Source organism: Nerophis ophidion, linkage group LG07 (genome assembly GCF_033978795.1).
Source record: "Nerophis ophidion isolate RoL-2023_Sa linkage group LG07, RoL_Noph_v1.0, whole genome shotgun sequence".
Lineage (NCBI taxonomy): Eukaryota > Metazoa > Chordata > Actinopteri > Syngnathiformes > Syngnathidae > Nerophis > Nerophis ophidion.
In genome coordinates this window covers 53,565,055-53,580,222 of record NC_084617.1, presented here as the reverse complement: position 1 = coordinate 53,580,222, position 15,168 = coordinate 53,565,055, and the positions used below count along the sequence as shown (strand labels likewise).

Here is a 15,168-nt window from a genome sequence, read left to right as displayed (position 1 = left end):
TCTGGCTTCCTCCCACCTCCAAAGACATTCACCTGGGGATAGGTTAATTGGAAAACTAAATTGGCCCTTGTGTGTGAATGTTGCCCATCTATCTGCGTTGGCCTTGCGATGAGGTGGCAACTTATAAGGGTGTACCCCGCCTTCTGCCCGAGTGCAGCTGGAATAGGCTCCAGCACCACCCTAGGCTCCGAAAGAGACACGCGGTAGAAAATGGATGGATGGATGGATGACATTATGCAAAAGACTGATCAATGTATCCTTGCATAAAACAATAGATGCAGTTATAATTTTACGCATTTTATATTTTGCAGACAAAATGGTAAAAAGCCACACATAGTTGAAAAAACAGTACAACTGTGTAATTGTTTTCACTATATGGACCAGTAATCACAAGCCTTGGCCGCAAGAATGCAGTATGAAGGGTTACTGAATCCCCCAACCCCTAGACACCCGCCCACCCACACACACACACACACCACCACCGCTACACCCGAACCCCACTCATGGAGCACAGATCATATGCTGCACCTTGCAGCAACATTCCGCGAAACAAGTCCTTCACTTGTTTATCTAAGCTTGATTCTTGATTCTAGCAGCAGTTTTAGAATGGAGGCCAGTGAAGAACCACCCGTGCTACTACGTAAAGAGGTAGGCTTCTTATGTTTCTCCCATTTTAGTCATAGCATATAATATTTTCTCTTCACTAAATTAACTATGAGCAGTTACTAATGAACAGTTTTAGAAAGAAAAATGATGAGATGTTATTGCTTCTTATGATCAAACAACAAATACCAAAAGCTTTAACTTTCCACTGGTTAGGTCTGTGAGCAATGCATAAAGCGTGTTTGTCAGTGAACAAACTTTTATGCAATGTGCAGTAATCCCCTGTTATTGATTTGCACAGTAAGAGAACATCTACATGAGTGCATTGCAATAAATATTGGAAATTAACTCTAAGGTGTAGTCTTTACTATTTACTTTCAATGCTTACGAAAGTACAACTTGAGATGATGTTGTAACGAAAGAGTTAAGTTTTCTGCCATCAAGCCAGTTTTGCTTTCATTTGCAGAAGTGCTTTTAAGACCATGTAAGAGAAAACTAATATTTTGTTATTTAATGAAACTGCAGACTACACTGACAATCAGAGACAAAACATTTGAATGATCTTAGATCAGGTGTCACCAACCTTTTTGAAACCAAGAGCTACTTCTTGGGTACTGATTAATGCGAAGGGCTACCAGTTTGATACACACTTAAATAAATTGCCAGAAATAGCCAATTTGCTCAATTTACCTTTAATAAATAAATCTATATATATAAAAAAATGAGTATTTCTGTCTGTCATTCCGTCGTACATTTTTTTCCTTTTACGGAAGGTTTTTTTGTATAGAATAAATGATGAGAAAAACACTTAATTGAACGGTTTAAAAGAGGAGAATACACGAAAAAAAAATGAAAATTAAAATATCAAACATAGTTTATCTTCAATTTCGACTCTTTAAAATTCAAAATTCAACGGAAAAAAATGAAGAGAAAAACTAGCTAATTTTAATCTTTTTGAAAAAAATAAAAAAAGAATTTAAGGAACATCATTAGTAATTTTTCCTGATTAAGATTAATTTTAAAATTTTGATGACATGTTTTAAATAGATTAAAATCCACTTTGAAATAAGATTTAAATTTGATTCTACAGATTTTCTAGATTTGCCAGAAGAATTTTTTTGAATTTTAATCGTATTAAGTTTGAAGAAATATTTCACAAATATTCTTTGTTGAAAAAACAGAAGCTAAAATGAAGAACAAAATTAAAATGTATTTATTATTCTTTACAATAAAAAAAAAAAATATTTGAACATTGATTCAAATTGTCAGGAAAGAAGAGGAAGGAATTTAAAAGGTAAAAAGGTATATGTGTTTAAAAATCCTAAAATCATTTTTAAGGTTGTATTTTTTCTCTAAAATTGGCTTTCTGGAAGTTATAACAAGCAAAGTAAAAAAATAAATGAATTTATTCAAACAAGTGAAGACTAAGTCTTTAAAATATTTTTGTGGATTTTCAAATTCTATTTGAGTTTTGTCTCTCTTAGAATTAAAAATGTCGAGCAAAGCGACACCAGCTTGCTAGTAAATGATTAAGATTTAAAAAATAGAGGCAGCTCACTGGTAAGTGCTGCTATTTGAGCTATTTTTAGAACAGGCCAGCGGGCGACTCATCTGGTCCTTACGGGCTACCTGGTGGATTGGTGACCCCTGTCTTAGATCATAAACAAAAGAGGGTTTAGGGAGTCAGAACCTTTTCTCACGTAAGTTTTCTTCTTTTTTGTTGTCTGCACATTTCCAAGATGTTGAGGGCAAACCACATACTCTAAAATTTTAGTAAATCTGGTCCAATGTGATCTTTTGAAAAGGCATGCTCAAATCTCACATAACTTTATGGATTACACTCTGAGGGTGTCGGCTATCTGTTAAAAGTTGAACATTCCATGATGCTAGTTGACATCTAAGTTCCTTCCTAAATCATATCACTTTTTTTCTTGCACAGTGATTAGTTCCAGACTCAATCTTATGTTATCATAACACATTTATTAACGGTGTTGATAATAAAGCAACTTTTGTAGATACCTAACTATCATGCAAGTATATAAAAACGTCAACTCCTTTGTAATCTATATAATTTAATCCTTATAATAACACCATATAAACATAACATAATAAAAAGCTAACAAGAAGTGTTAGCAGATACATTTTTTACGTATAATCAAACTGATTACTGTACTGTACAGCAATGGTTCTCAAATTTTTGACTAAGTACCACCTCGGAAAACACTTGGCTCTCAACGTACCACTATAATTACAACATGAAATTCCGGAGCGTATTTTATTTAATTATTTTTGGCCGCTGTGACATTACACACAGTTTGAACAGTAACACTGTGTTTGAATATTTAATTAAGTGATTCTCTGTATTACCAATAAAAAGGTTTCTCGTGGTAAAAATACAAAAAGAAACATTTCAACTACAAAAATGTATATAGAAATAAATATGAAAACTACTAATAATAACTATGTACAATAACACAAATGATAATGGAACATTACTGTAATATTACTGCAACGCATGCTTAAACAAATGTCTTTTAACTGCCTTTTAAAAAATGTACTCAGAGTTATACAACAACTTTAAATAACAAGACATGGCTTTTGGAAATTGGGGACGACTACCCATTATTATTACTTCTTTGCTACTTCAGGTACCGACGCCACATGTTAATGTTCTAGTGGCCCGAGTACATGTGCCGCCGGAAGTCCAAGTACCACCTTGATCCAAGACATTTTCGGGGTTAGGGCTAACACAAGACTGTGAGGGTCCGCCCATGTTATGTCGAAAGCCATTTCGGCAATAGTATTATGACCTATGACTTTTAATTACATTGCTGCAAACATTCTAAAATTGCCTCTTAAATAATAGTGAATAAAATTACTTTAATAGAAGCGACACCAGACCACCATAGCGAACCACACAGTTAACCCCCACATAATCAATCACATTCCTATCCATCTAATGTCCCTTCCAAGGTTTCTCATTGTTCCAATTCGTTTGAGTTTTTTCTTGCCCTGATGTGGGATCGGAGCCGAGAATTTCATTGTGATTTGTACAGCTCTTTGAGGTATTTGTGACTAAGGCCTATATAAATAAACTTTGATCAATTGATTGGTTGATTGATTGATTGATAGACCCCTGTAACCCCCTCAGTGGCCTAGTGGTTAGAATGTCGGCCCTGATATCGGTAGGTTGGGAGTTCCAACCCCGGCCGAGTCATACCAAAGACTATAAAAAAATGGGACCCATTGCCTCCCTGCTTGGCACTCAGCATCAAGGGTTGGAATTGGGGGTTAAATCACCATAAATGATTCCCGGGCGCAAAACCACTGCTGCCCACTGCTCCCCTCACTTCTCAGGGGGTGATCAAGGGGATGGGTCAAATGCAGAGGACAAATTTCACCACACCTAGTATGTGTGTGACGATCATTGGTACTTTGACTTTAACATAAGCAATCTATTAATGCCTATAAAATAATAGTGAATATAATAGCTTCAACGAAAGGCTGTATCAGAATACAACAACAAATTAGAATGGGTTATTGTGGAGAGACGGGGCCGGCATTCCGACAGCGAGGCAGGGCACACCAGAGCCCGCTCCAAGATGGCGGCGAGGAGGCGTGGCCGGCGGGGCGCGCCGGGATCGACGCCATAAACAAGATCAGGTGTGTGGATCGCGCAGCTGGGCACGATCATCTAATCTACTCGCAAGCAGCACTTCATGCAACGAGGAAGAGAGCGAGAGGCAGACGCAAACGACGTGGACGGCTGAAAAGCTACACGGAGGAGCGAGCGGTGAGAGCGCGGACGGCTGAAAAGCAACCCGCAAAATACTTTTCTTATTTGGTGTTACGTCTGCGAGGGTGCATGGCTGCGATTGTCGTGTTCCTCAGCAACGCAGGAAGCAAGCAGGAGTAGCGTGGCGGTAAGATGAAGTTTATTTTATATATTTAAAGCACAATCAAAAATACAAACTGAGGACGCTAACAAGTGTGGAGCTAAACAAAACCAAAATGTCACCAAGGGTGAAAAAACGAGAAATGCTAGTGTGTACTAACTTACTATAGCAAGGAGAAAAAAACAGGAGAACGTAACTGTTGCCTACAGCAAACATTGGCCCAGCAACTACTGCTGGGTGACAGGACAATATAAAGGGGAGTGAGTAACCTAAACACCTGGTGGGAACACTAATTGCTAAACTAAGACAGGTGAGGAAAATCAGTGTCCATGGAAACCAACAGAAAACAGGAAAAGAGGGTGCACCCAGGAAACACACTAAAACAGAAACATTACCAAACATAAATGATGCCATGACCCGGGTAAAGGAGCAGGTGGCTCGTCTGTCGGCGTGGGCGGAGCCAGAGGCGGAGCAGGCGGCTCGCCTGTCAGCGTGGGCGGAGCAGGTGGCTTGTCTGTCCGCGGGGGTGGAGCCAGAGGCGGAGCAGGCGGATCGTCTGCCGTTGTGGGCGGAGCCAGAGGCAAGGCAGGCGGCTCTTCTGCCGGCATAGGCAGGGCCAGAGCGGTAGGTGGGTGCATGACTGAACAGGACTGTTCCTCCCTCTCCAGCTCCTTCAGCACCCCATTGTACCACTCAGCGCTGTACTTTTCTGGAGGACTCTCTTTGCTTGGCAGTGCTTGAGCAGGAGATAGAGAGAATGACGTTTGCAGGCCCACCAGGGTTGATGGTGGCGCCAGAGCAGTAGGTAGCTGCAGGACTAGACGGGACTGTTACTCCCTTTCCAGCTCCTTCAGCACTCCCTGGTACCATTGGTCCATCCACTCTGCGCTGTACTTCTCTGGCCAGTCCAACTTGCTTTGCAGCACTGGAGCAGGAATTGGGGCCGAAACCGACAAGGCCCCCGCTGGAGGAGAGGCAGGCAGCAACCTCAGAGGAAGGAGGTCTGCTTGCCCCGCTGACATGCTACCAGCACTGTTCCCCCCCTTAGGAAGCAGATTCCAGATGCTACATGGAGCTGGTGCGGGGAGCACTTGTGCGAGTTTGGCGGGAGCACAGGGCAAGGGCGAGTGAGCTCTCGGAAGCCTGGGGCTGGCCTTGTGCGTGTGCGCCGCTCGCGCCCTTCTGGAAAATTACCTGCATGTGATGGGGAAGAGAAGCCGCACGGGAAGAGCCTGGTAGTCAACGTCAAGGGAAAAGCCTTGTTGTCCTTCTGCGCATGCTCATGCACTGTGCCGGGCGCTGCCAGAGCCTTCGCTTCCCAGGTGGTGTGACGTCACCGCGCGACAGGTACAAGTCTTGGCGGCACTTGACAAAATCCCAAGCATAGTATACAGTGGAAAGGTGAGCGTTGATTATACCAAGATTACGCTGACAGGTTGATGGAGATCCTGACTGTGTCGGGTGAAGAGAAGATGCCTGTGGGCAAAGTACTGAGGAGGACGTCCGGATGGCTTGCGAGTGGGGGAGGATGCGGCTTTTTGCGTCCGTCAACTTAGCCAGAAGTTGCCCCCATGCCACCATGGCGTTGGGAGGGAGATCTTCTTCTAACAGCTCCGCTTTGTCTTCGCACTCCCATGGCTGGGCGTCCGCTCTGAGCTCCAGGAGGATATCTTGCTTGTCCTTGTCGGATAGGAACACTTCATCTGGCTGGGTCAATATGTTACGTCTGCAAGGGCGCATGGCTGCGATCGTTGTGTTCCTCAGCAACGCAGGAAGCAAGCAGGAGTAGCATGGAGGTAAGATGAAGTTTCTTTTAATATATTTATAGCAGAATCCAAAATACAAACTGAGGACGCTAACAAGCGTGGAGATAAACAAAACCAAAATGTCCCCAATGGTGAAAAAGACGAGGAATGCTAGTGTGTGCAAACTTACTATAACAAGGAGAAAAAACAGGAGAACGTAAATGCTGCCTACAGCAAACATTGACCCAGCTACTGTACCTTAAACACGTCTCCAGCTTCTTAGTTGTCTTTTTGATCCTGATCTGTGTGTCTTTTTTTCCCTGCGTTAATTGTCGTGTCTTCCCTCACCCCGCAGTTCCTTGTGTACGTCCCCGAGTCACGCTGTGTGTCGTGTCCTCTTGGATTCCCGTTGTCTTCCTCCTGCTTCCTGGTTCTCGACTCCTTGCCCGCCCCCGGACAACGACGACTCGCTCCTGCCTCTCGACCAAGCTTTCGCCCTTGGACTTCCCTGCCTGCCTTTCCCTTGCCTGACAGCACCGCTCCTCTCAACACGCACCTCCAACACTTATGGTAAAACACCTTCCGTTAAATTCTACACATAGTCTTGCACCCATTTCCTTTTGGTTACATACACATCATATTTGACATACATATATATAAATTAATACAATATAATATAATATAAAATAATAATATGTAATATAATATTATACAATATATTATATAAAATATATAGATATAATATTATATATATATATATATATATATATATATATATATATATATATATATATATATATATATATATATATATATATATATATATATATATATATATATCGTACTTCCCTGAATTGAAGCAGGGCATATAGTATGCGCCAGCCTTGAATTACTGCCGGGTCAAACTTGCTTCGCAAAATAATTAGCGCATGCTTAGTATTACCGCCTGGTCAAACTTGTGACGTCATGTGTGACACTTCCCCTGTCATCATTTTCAAAATGGAGGAGGCTGATTTCAATACCGGTAATTTGAAATCGCATAAAGGGAAGATTAAGAGGTATTCAGTAGGATTTAAGGTCCAAGCTTACATCAAATTTTTACTGCATGCCTTTGGTAAGTGCCGGAGTGAATAGATGTTTTAAAATAATTAGCACATGCTTACTTTTACCGCATGCCTTTGGTAAGCGCAGGAGTGAGAAGAGGTTTTAAATTAATTAGCGCCCCGGCGGCAATTCAAGGACATACGGAATATATGTGTATATATAGATATATAGGATTAGATATCTCCTTGTTTAAATAAAGACGCCCCAGGCTATACGTTTTCCCAGTCTCTGTGCCGTCTCCTTCTCCCTGGAACCCTCACATTTGGAATATAAAGAAGTCTACACCTGCTCGTAAATGTCTGTGCTTGGTGGTCCTGGGAACCCGCACCACGGCATGAGACCGTCACATTTGGCGCCTAACCTGGCTGGACCACCGGAGGCGGGGGAGGACGATCCCCTGTGAGCTCTCGTAGGCGCACTGGCCGGCCGATAACAATGCCAACTCCTGCAGGTGCTGACGGACCATGTCGGACAACACCAGTTAAATAAAAAGAAGTTGAAGAAGTTCAAGAAAATGATACAGAAGAAGAAGTTGAAGAAGTTCAAGAAAAAGATACAAAATAAGAAAAAGATTAAAAAGAAGAAAAAGATACCGAAAAAAAAGATACGGAGGAAAAAGATATAGAAGAAAAAGATGACGAAGAAAAAGATAAAGACGAAGAAAAAGACAAATACGAAATGGAAGAAAAAGAAGGGGAAGTAAAAGAAGAACAAGGGAAAAATGAACAGAAAACCGGGGGCACAGATGGCCGTGACAGTCATTTCCCGCCCCTTAAAAAAAAGTAGGGAAGAGTACGCTCAGCCGGTCGGAGTCTCGGCTTGCGTCTGGCGATGGAGGACTTTGGAGAGGCGGGGCCGGCATTCCGACGGCGAGGCAGGGCACACCAGAGCCTGCTCCAGGATGGCGGTGAGGAGGCGTGGCCGGCGGGGCGCGCCGGGATCGACGCCATAAACAAGATCAGGTGTGTGGATCGCGCAGCTGGGCACGATCGTCTAATCTACTCGCAAGAGGTAAAAGGGAAGCAGCAGAGGACGACAGGGCAGAAGGACGAGAAAGACGAGAGACACAACAAGCAGCAGCGCACGCGATGAGGAAGAGAGCTAGAGCTAGAGCGAGAGGCAGACGCAAGCGACGTGGATGGCTAAAAAGGTACACGGAGGAGCGGACAGTGAGAGCGCGGACGGCTGAAAAACAACCCGCAAAAGCCTTTTCTTATTTGGAAAATAAAGAAGTCGACACCTGCTCGCAAATGTCTGTGCTTGGTGGTCCTGGGAACCCGCACGACGGCATGAGACCATCACAGTTAGCCTTTAAAATAACTTTCAGCAACCTATCTTTTGTTGTTAAGGATTTGTTCCTGTTGACAGGTAAGTCACCACGTGGTAACTTTTACCTCTGTGCAAAATGACTGCAGATGAGATAGGCTCCAGCCCCCTCGGCGACCCCGTAAGGGACAAGCGGCAGAAAATTATTTATATAGGCTAGTAAGGTAAAGTGTTGTACCTGACAAGTTTCGGCCACCTTGCTTCTGCAGCCTTCTAGCTGGGTCCAGCGACGCACCGTCTCACCCCGCTCGCACGTGTCAGCAAAGGCAGAAGCCGCGGCGAAACGCGTCCCCTAGCGACAGAGAAGCGCTAACTCCACTTTCACTTCCTCTGAGACAGAGCCAGTTTCAACCCGTCCAGGACTCTTCCCCCATGTCTGGTAATCCTTTTTTTTTTTGCCTCATTTCACTCCTCCGGATGGTCTTGTAGTCACGGGTACTGCACCCGTGACGTCAGCCCTCTGACGTCCCCAGAACAGAGTGGAGATGAATAATTTTTTTTAGAGCATGCACTCCCTCAGTCATCCACTGGGGACTTAAGTGAAGCTATTTAATTTTTAAAGGATATTTGTTTACAGTCTCAAAGTTGGTCTTATGATTTACAAAACCCGCCACCTGTGACTTTGGCCCCTCCCACCCAGTCTACCTCCTTCTGTTCCTCCCCCCACCCACCCCTAGGGGTAGTTTTAGACCGTGGAGAGCGCGTCTGGCATCCGCTTTTGGAAAGGGGGTCTAGTGCTGGTAGCTGTGCTACGGAGGTAGCACAGCAGCGCTCAGCCAAGCCTCTACCTCCACAGACCTCCTCCACCGGTCTTTTGTCCCGCCAGACCGCAACCTACTGTGCGTCATCCTACACCGGTATTCCGGCTAGTTAGACCACTACCACCTCCTAGGCCGCCTCCACCGGCACCACGGCTAGCTGTAGTTAGCCCAAGTCCTAGTCCAAGTTCTCGCCCAAGTCCTAACCCAAGTCCTAGCCCTAGCCATAGTCACAGTCGCAGTCATAGTCCTACTCCTAGCCATAGTCATAGTTCGAGTCCTGGTCCTTGTCCTAGTCTTAGTCTTAGTCATAGTCATAGTTCGAGTCCTTGTCCTAGCTTAGTCTTAGTCATAGTCTTAGCTTTAGTCCTAGTCCTAGTCACAGTCTGAGTCCTACACATAGTTTGATTCCAAGTCTTAGTCTGAGTCTGTGTCATAGTCCAGGTCTGGATCCCACTCCAGCACCGGACTCTGTGCTGGATCCCACTCCAGCACCGGACTCTGTGCTGGATCCCACTCCAGCACCTGACACTATGCTGGATCCCACTCCAGCACCGGACTCTGTGCTGGATCCCACTCCAGCACCGTACCCAGTGCTGGATTCCACTCCAGTACCTGTTCCTCGGCTGGCGTCAGCACTAGTGCCTGCACTGCGGCTGATACCAGTGCTTGCTCCTCGGCGGACACCTGTGCCTGCTACTCTGCTGACGCTCAAAGCTCCAGCACTGGCCTCGCCTGCTGTTTCAGCACCTGTCTCCATGGCGACGACAGCGCCACCTGCTTCGGCTGCAGCACCCGCACCCTCTTCGCCTGCTGCACTCGGCCCTGCTTTGGCTGCAGTACCCGCACCTTCCTCGTCTGCAGATTCCAAGCCCACCATGACGACGGCGCTGAAGCACCCACCTCCACATCGGCCACGGATGTGGCCTTGCCCAGGTTGTCCTCCTCGCCGGGCGCTTCTTCCTCCACATCGGCCACGGGTGTGGCCTCTACAAGGTCGCCCTCCTCGTTGGGCGCTTCCTCCTCCAAGTCGGCCACGGGTGTGGCCTCTACGAGGTCGCCCTCCAAGACTTTTACGGCAGCGGCGTTCCATCCGCTGCCGCCACCTGACTTGTCCTCGGTGGATTTCGGGACACGCGACCTGGCGACCCTCCACCGTGTCCTCCCTCCGCCCTCCCTTCATGTTTGGACTTTTTTATTATTTTCTAGCTCATATGCTAGTTCTGTTGGTTTTTGTTAGTGCCTTTTGTGCAAGTGCCTTTGTTTTTAGTTTGTTTTATAGTGTTAATAAATCATTATCCTTACCCTCACGTTGTGTTCCATCCTCCACTGCACCCACGAGAGAACAAACATCACCACGATGCCAGCAAAACGTCACTTTACGGCTGTAATTTCAGCCAAAGGTGCATCAAGAAAGTATCGAACAAAGGCTATGAAAATCAATCAATTTATTTATATAGCCCTAAATCACAAGTGTCTCGAAAGGGCTGCACAAGCCACGACATCCGTGGTACAGAGCCCACATAAGGGCAAGAAAAAACTATGTACATGTGCCTTTTTCTGCTTTTTATTCTTAAAAAAATTTGCTAAACTACAAAAAAAACATTTTCAGATTATCATAATGGGGTATTGTAGGTTCAACAAAAAATTATTTATTCCATTTTGGAACAAGGCTATAACATAGCAAAATGTGTAAAAATTGAGCGCTGTGAATACTTTCCAGACGCACTGTTCAAGCATGTACAGCACCGCCAAATATAGAAGTGTCTATGATAATACAATTTATTACTTTGAAGTTTTTAGCAACATATGGTCAAATATAAATATACTGTAGCTTTGAACGAGAGTTTTGGATGATTTTTTTTAAACAATTACTGTAATTTTTAAAAGATCTACGCTTTGTTTTTTAGAACTAAAATGTGAACTCTATGCTATTAATATATCTGATCATCTAAAGTGATATAATGAGTTTGAGTGGTGATGGCGAGGAGCAGTTTTGCGGCAGGGCTCCGCCCACCATGAATGAGTATGGATAAGTACGTATGTATATTTACATTTAATTAATGGATGGATGGTCAAAATCTCTAAGAGGAGTTTGTTGAATTACGACCCCTATTTTTAGCCTAAAACTGACTGACGGAAACCAAGATGGCCGACTACCTGTTTATTGTCAAATATGGCTTCTTGAAACTTGTATGTGTGTACTCTATCGATAGACGTCTCTATCGATTTTCATGATGTTATGTGAATCTGGTAACACGGGGTAGTTTTTCACATTTAGTCAAATTTAAAATTTTGTGCTTGGGCCCCCAAAACTGAAAAAACTGGTGAGTTTTCATGCATGTTAAGGGACTCATAAAGACCAAGTGGGAGGATAACAAAAATCCAATTTTTAAAGCTTTTTGCTGCTCGAACCCTAATCCGCAGCTTTGAAAGGGCCCTTGCCCCTACACCCCCACACCTCAAGAGTCACGCGAGACTGCAGGAACGCATTATGCATGCAGTCACGTCCATTCCCAATGCCCGACCCAGCATCAAAATTTCAGGAAGAACGGAGAATGTGTAAGTAAGTTATGACTGTTATCAATGTGTAGTCATGATTACACCCCAACATAAAAGCCTCAAGTCCGTTTGTAAGGAGATCTCATTTTTTAAAGCGCAGTAATGACAGTTTGATAGTAGATTGAGCAGTTTTCGCCTTTAGGCTCTGCCCATTATGAATGGGTTCGAATAGGTACTGACAGATCTAACAATTAAGATCAAGATTGGATTTTGTAGAGCAGTGTTATTAACATTTTGTGTATTGTGGCGAACATCCGGATCAAAATTTGGAGTCATGCCACGCCCACATCTTACGACGTAGGAAAAGTTCCTTAGCAATTATTTTATCGTCTACACGTCTAGTATCTGTCATTTTAACGGCAAGTCATTTCGTCAAAGTCCCTAGGACAGTGGTTTTTAACCTTGTTGGCGGTACAGAACCCCACCAGTTTCATATGCGCATTCATCGAACCCTTCTTTAGTGAAAAATAAAGTGTTTTTTTTTTTTCAAATTCAAGACAAAGTTGTATGTTTTTCGTAAAACTTTAGTATGGGGAACATATTCTAAGTAACAAAGACTTAATTTAGAGTTATTTGGACACTAGGGGAACATATTCAAAGTGATAAAGACTTAATTTAGAGTTATTTGGTTAGGGTCAGGGTTAGAGGGTTAGGGTTATATATAATAAGGCCATGCCGAATAAGGCATTAATAAGGACTTAAAAATTACTAGTTAAGAGCCAATATGTTACTAATTTGCATGTTAATAAGCAACTAATTCAGTGGTTCTTAACCTTATTGGCGGTACCGAACCCCACCAGTTTCATATACGCATTCACCGAACCCTTCTTTAGTGAAAAATAAAAAGTTTTTTTATTTTCAAATTCAAGATAAAGTTGTATGTTTTTGGTAACACTTTAGTATGGGGAATATATTCTTAGTAACAAAGACTTAATTTAGAGTTATCTGGACACTAGGGGAACATTGTCTAAGTGATAAAGACTTAATTTAGAGCAGCGGTTCTTAACCTTGTTGGAGGTACTGAACCCCACCCGTTTCATATGCGCATTCCCCGAACCCTTCTTTAGTGAAAAATAAAATGTTGTTTTTTTTCAAATTCAATAAAAAGTCATATGTTTTTTTACTGGTGCACAAAATGAACCGTGCATGAACATCACCTTGTTTAAAAAACAAAACCAACAAATTACACACCTTATACACATTACTATGAATTGATTAAAATAACTTATTCGGGTGTTAGCATTTAGTGGTCAATTGTACGGAATATGTACTGTACTGTGCAAACTGTACTGTTTCATATAATGTGTTCTGTCCTTTGCAATCTGCTAGTAAAAGTTTCAATCAATCAATCAAAAAACCTGCAAATCAGATGGAAAATTAGAGGGAACGTTGTTTAGGTGTATCCATAATACGCTGACAGGGAGAAGTTTTTATTTACATGATAATTCAGATGTGTCTTTACTTCCGTGGCGGAGGCTCCGCCGAACCCCTGAGGCCGGCTCACCGAACCCCTAGGGTTCGATCGAACCCAGGTTAAGAACAGATGCCCTAGGAGGAGTTTTTTTAAAGTATGACCCCTGTTTTTGGCCTAAAAATGGCAGACGAAATCAAGATGGCCAAATTCCTGTTTGTTTTCATATATGGGTTTTTGAGATTTTTATGTGTCATGATCGATGTCTCCAGCAATTTTCGTGAAGATACGTGAATCTGATGGCAGGGGCAAATTTTTTTTAATTTTCAAGGGGTTACTAGAGAATCAATTTTGATGTGTCATCTTCGGTAACGACAAATCATCCAATTTTTCTTCTGACTAAACGTGCTTGCAAAAATTTGTGAGTTTTGTAAAAATTAAAGGCCTCAAAAATGTGATCGAAGTGGTTGAAAAATATTGTATGGGGCAATTACAACAGGGCCTATATAGCCATTGCTGCCGGGCCTAATTAAGATGAATTTTATAATCAATAATGTAAAAAGCACGCTACTTACAGTGTAAACACTTTGTAGGGCACAACAAAACACATTCAGCTTCACGGAAAAAGCTGCTTCCTAGTTAAACAACAAGATAGCCTGTACACTACTTTCATGTAATGTCCTGGAAGTGAAACTGCATTGCAAATGAGACTCAAACTTCATAAGAAAATTAGATATGATGATTGGTCAGCACAGGTAACGTAATTAGCTCAATTTTAAATGTTGCGTTAAAAAAAAATATCATCAAACAATTAACATTCATACAAAATACCAAAAAGTGGTACTGATGAGTTCCCAGGTACCGGGGAATGGATACCGGTATCAGTTCAAATGCGAACGGTACCCATTCCTACTCTTACTTGCACTTCACCTGCCGTCTCTGCATCCTGGGGTCCAGACAAACACCAGACCGTAACACATAATGAACACAGTACAAAACAGGCTGTCAGGAAAAAACTAATATTTGATTTCATTGGACAAATACTAGAATTTATAGGTAAAAAGCAGAGAAGGCTTTGCAGGCCCTGATAGCCTAACATTGTTTCAATTTATGTAAAAAAAAAAAAAAAACACAACATTAAAGGGCTGGTCTTAGTAAGGAAATGTTAGTCATCCACACTAAAATGGGCTTTATTCACCGTAGTACTTTGTTAACATGATTAACTAAAAATTAAAGTCGCAATCTTTGTTTTTGACACATGAATCAAGGTAATGTATTCAATTCTTCATACGTCCTGCAGCTGTAACACAAATGCATAAAACGTACTGGCCTGCTTTAACACCAAAAATAAAATACATTTTTGTCACTATTGTTTAAGCTGTATAATTACATTTGAGAATGTTGTGAATTACTCCAGTTTGTCTTTTCTGGGAAAACTTCTTGCACCGCATCCACATTTTACGGCCCCATGTGTGAAATTGTTTCAAAGTGGAAATGTGTCGATTCTTCACAGGCCACGGTCCTATTGTTATGGCTGAAGAACAGTGTTTTGCTGCAGTATAAAACCGTTTTCTCATCAGATTTGGCTTTCTTTTCGAGAGCGTGCTTAAGAAGGACGCTCTGTGGGGAACAGACAAAATGCCGAAAGATAATAGGGACGATTATGAATATACGCCTTTGCTAATTAAACAGCCGGAAGAAACAAGACGGGCTATAAAGGTATGTTGTGTTAAGTTGTTTTGCAGTGGGGTGAAATTACATTT

The 15,168-nt window shown here is 42.6% G+C and overlaps 1 protein-coding gene across 3 annotated transcripts in view; it reads left to right on the top strand.

Moving 5' to 3' along the window:
- The first annotated feature begins 489 nt into the window (after nucleotides 1-489).
- The window catches only part of LOC133556500 (solute carrier family 2, facilitated glucose transporter member 11-like), a 29,747-nt gene continuing 15,068 nt past the window's right edge, over nucleotides 490-15,168 (top strand). Inside the window, exons 1-2 of one of the 3 annotated variants that reach the window (XM_061906478.1) lie at nucleotides 495-648; nucleotides 14,986-15,124. In XM_061906478.1, the coding sequence (XP_061762462.1) occupies nucleotides 15,044-15,124 (81 nt within the window). In that variant the 5' untranslated portion in view covers nucleotides 495-648; nucleotides 14,986-15,043. Of the gene's footprint in view, nucleotides 649-8,321; nucleotides 8,499-14,985; nucleotides 15,125-15,168 lie in introns of those variants that run through there. The other 2 variants (XM_061906476.1, XM_061906479.1) reach the window with 2 other exon arrangements.